At 37.0% G+C, this 2,364-nt stretch overlaps 1 protein-coding gene across 1 annotated transcript; it reads left to right on the top strand.

The window, feature by feature from the left end:
• The first annotated feature begins 970 nt into the window (after positions 1-970).
• On the top strand, positions 971-1,654 carry LOC111468915 (thaumatin-like protein). The gene is made up of 2 exons (XM_023114063.1): positions 971-1,306; positions 1,405-1,654. The coding sequence occupies exons 1-2, from the start codon at positions 1,110-1,112 to the stop codon at positions 1,652-1,654; spliced, it is 447 nt and encodes a 148-aa protein (XP_022969831.1). The 5' UTR covers positions 971-1,109.
• The last annotated feature ends 710 nt before the right edge of the window (positions 1,655-2,364 follow it).

Here is a 2,364-nt window from a genome sequence, read left to right as displayed (position 1 = left end):
GTTAAGGCTATGATAAGTTAAGGAACGATACGACCACGAAGTGTTTACGACATGATATGTTTATGATACGACATGTGAATGACGAATATATATATGTTGCCATATGATATGAAATATGTTATGGTACGAGATATATGATAAATTGACATGTTTATGATATGGTACATTGTGATGCAATATGTTATGGTATGATATGTATATGATGAAATGTTATGTTAAAAACATAGAACGCTATGTTATGTCTCTTAAATTGTGTGTATACAACATGATATGAATGACATGAAATCATGATAAATGATATGAACTATAACCCCGTTAGTATTATGTATGATATGAGAACTGAAGAATGAGAAACGATATGATATGAATGATGAACGATATGTGAAATGATATGAAAAACGATATGATATGTACTGAACGCTAGCAGAGTTGTATTAAATGATAATAAAAATGGAAAACTGTTGTGACCTCATGCATTATGTGTGCTCATGCATTGAGGGATACTCCTATTCCATCACGAGGGTACGGACGTGTACATCCATTAGGCAGGCGAAGTATCGTTATGTTTTACATAATGTTGTCATGACGGTTACTAATTCTAATAGATGTCTGGCAAAAGTTGAGCTACTAGAGAAGGCTCACCCGACAGGAAATGGGGCCCAGCGGTGTGCGAACTGTCTGGTGAGCCCATACTCGCACGTATGGGCTATGTGTAGAGTATATGGTACACATCCAAGCTTCCCATTAGAATAATGTCGTAGGATAATAAACTGATATGATAGATTCCGTCATTACATTCGTATGTTCTTGCATTTAACCTCCACTAGTGGGGTCACTCACGGAGAGAAAAAACCAAAAAAGAGATGTTTGGACATTCGAAGTGAAAAAACCAAACAGATGTTTCGACACATAAAAAGAGAGAAAAAACCAAAATTCTACCTATATAATATAATTCAAGAAATTCTTGGACTGCCGCAGTACCGAGCGGTGGACGACAACTTAATCAAATAGATGTTTGGACATTCGAAGTGAAACCCGACCTTAAGGGTATTCGTATTTCAGCTTGAACCAATTGCAGCTTCGATGAGTCAGGTCGCGGTATATGTGAGATGGGTGACTGTGGTGGCCTCCTCCAGTGCCAAGCTTATGGTACTCCGTCGACCACCCTCGTAGAATACGCTTCAGACCAATTCAATTTGTTCAACTTGGACCTATTTGATATATCTCTCGCTCGTGGCTTTAATGTTCCAATCGAGTTTAGCCCAACTTCTTGCAAGTGCACTAATGGTAGCATCAGTGGCGTCACGTATATTACATCTGATTAAATTAATAAAATATTTCTAAACTTTATATTTTATTTAAAATTTTTAATAGCTTTATTGTTTTATTCATATTCTTATAAAGTTGTACAGCGGACATCAACAGACAGTGCCCGACGAAGCTGAGGGCTCCTGGAGGCTATAACAACCCTTGCACCGTGTTCGGTGGCGATCGATACTGCTGCACTGCCCCACACAGCAGCTGCGGGTCGACAAATTACTCCAAATTCTTCAAGAATCGGTGCCCACATGTTTACAGTTACCCAAAAGACGGTGCCTCCAGCACCTTTACTTGCCCTGGAGAAACCAACTATAGTCTCCTCTTCTGCCCTTAGAACCCTACAATATTAAAACCACAACTTTGCTCTGAATAAGTATCCGCTCCCATATTTATATATATATATGGAGGTGTTGTAATAAGAGCTCGATGAGATGGAAAATTAGCACATATGATATTTTTAATAGACCATAAAAACATTAAGTTATATCATATATTGAAATTTTGAAGCTAATAATTTTACCAATCTAGACTTTAAGCAACTCTCGTCCTCAGAGATTCGAGTAGCAACGATACTTCACGATTCAAGCTTTTATTGAAACAACAACAGTTAAATTAAAGAAATTAACATTTCTTTCTATAAAATTGAGATCAACCAAGGGAACATTATTAAAATTAGATAATCTTTTAAGATAAAATCTATAAACATATTTAGAATCTTGTTTTAAATTAAGTCACTCTAGAATTTGATCAGTTGGGATTGAATGATTAAGATGTTATGATTTAACCTCAAGAGGGTTGCGGGTTTTTTTCTACTAATTGGGGGCCCTCCCTTCACCATCCCCATGGGATGGTCTACAGTGTTTATAACTACTCCTCTTATTACGGATGCTTACGTAGCCAACATTTAGATTCGACTCTACCCAAACTTTTTTGGTTTACTTAGCATTCCCAGCTTGTCCCGACTGTTGTTGAGTAATTTTTGAATATCAAACAGACCTACCCAGAAGGTAATTTTAATGTGGCTGATTTCCACTCTTTTGCAAT

The sequence above is a fragment of the Cucurbita maxima genome, unplaced genomic scaffold, assembly GCF_002738345.1.
Source record: "Cucurbita maxima cultivar Rimu unplaced genomic scaffold, Cmax_1.0 Cma_Scf00038, whole genome shotgun sequence".
NCBI classification, from domain to species: Eukaryota; Viridiplantae; Streptophyta; class Magnoliopsida; order Cucurbitales; family Cucurbitaceae; genus Cucurbita; species Cucurbita maxima.
Note: the sequence above shows the minus strand (reverse complement) of the source record. Positions and strands in the feature narration are given on the sequence as shown.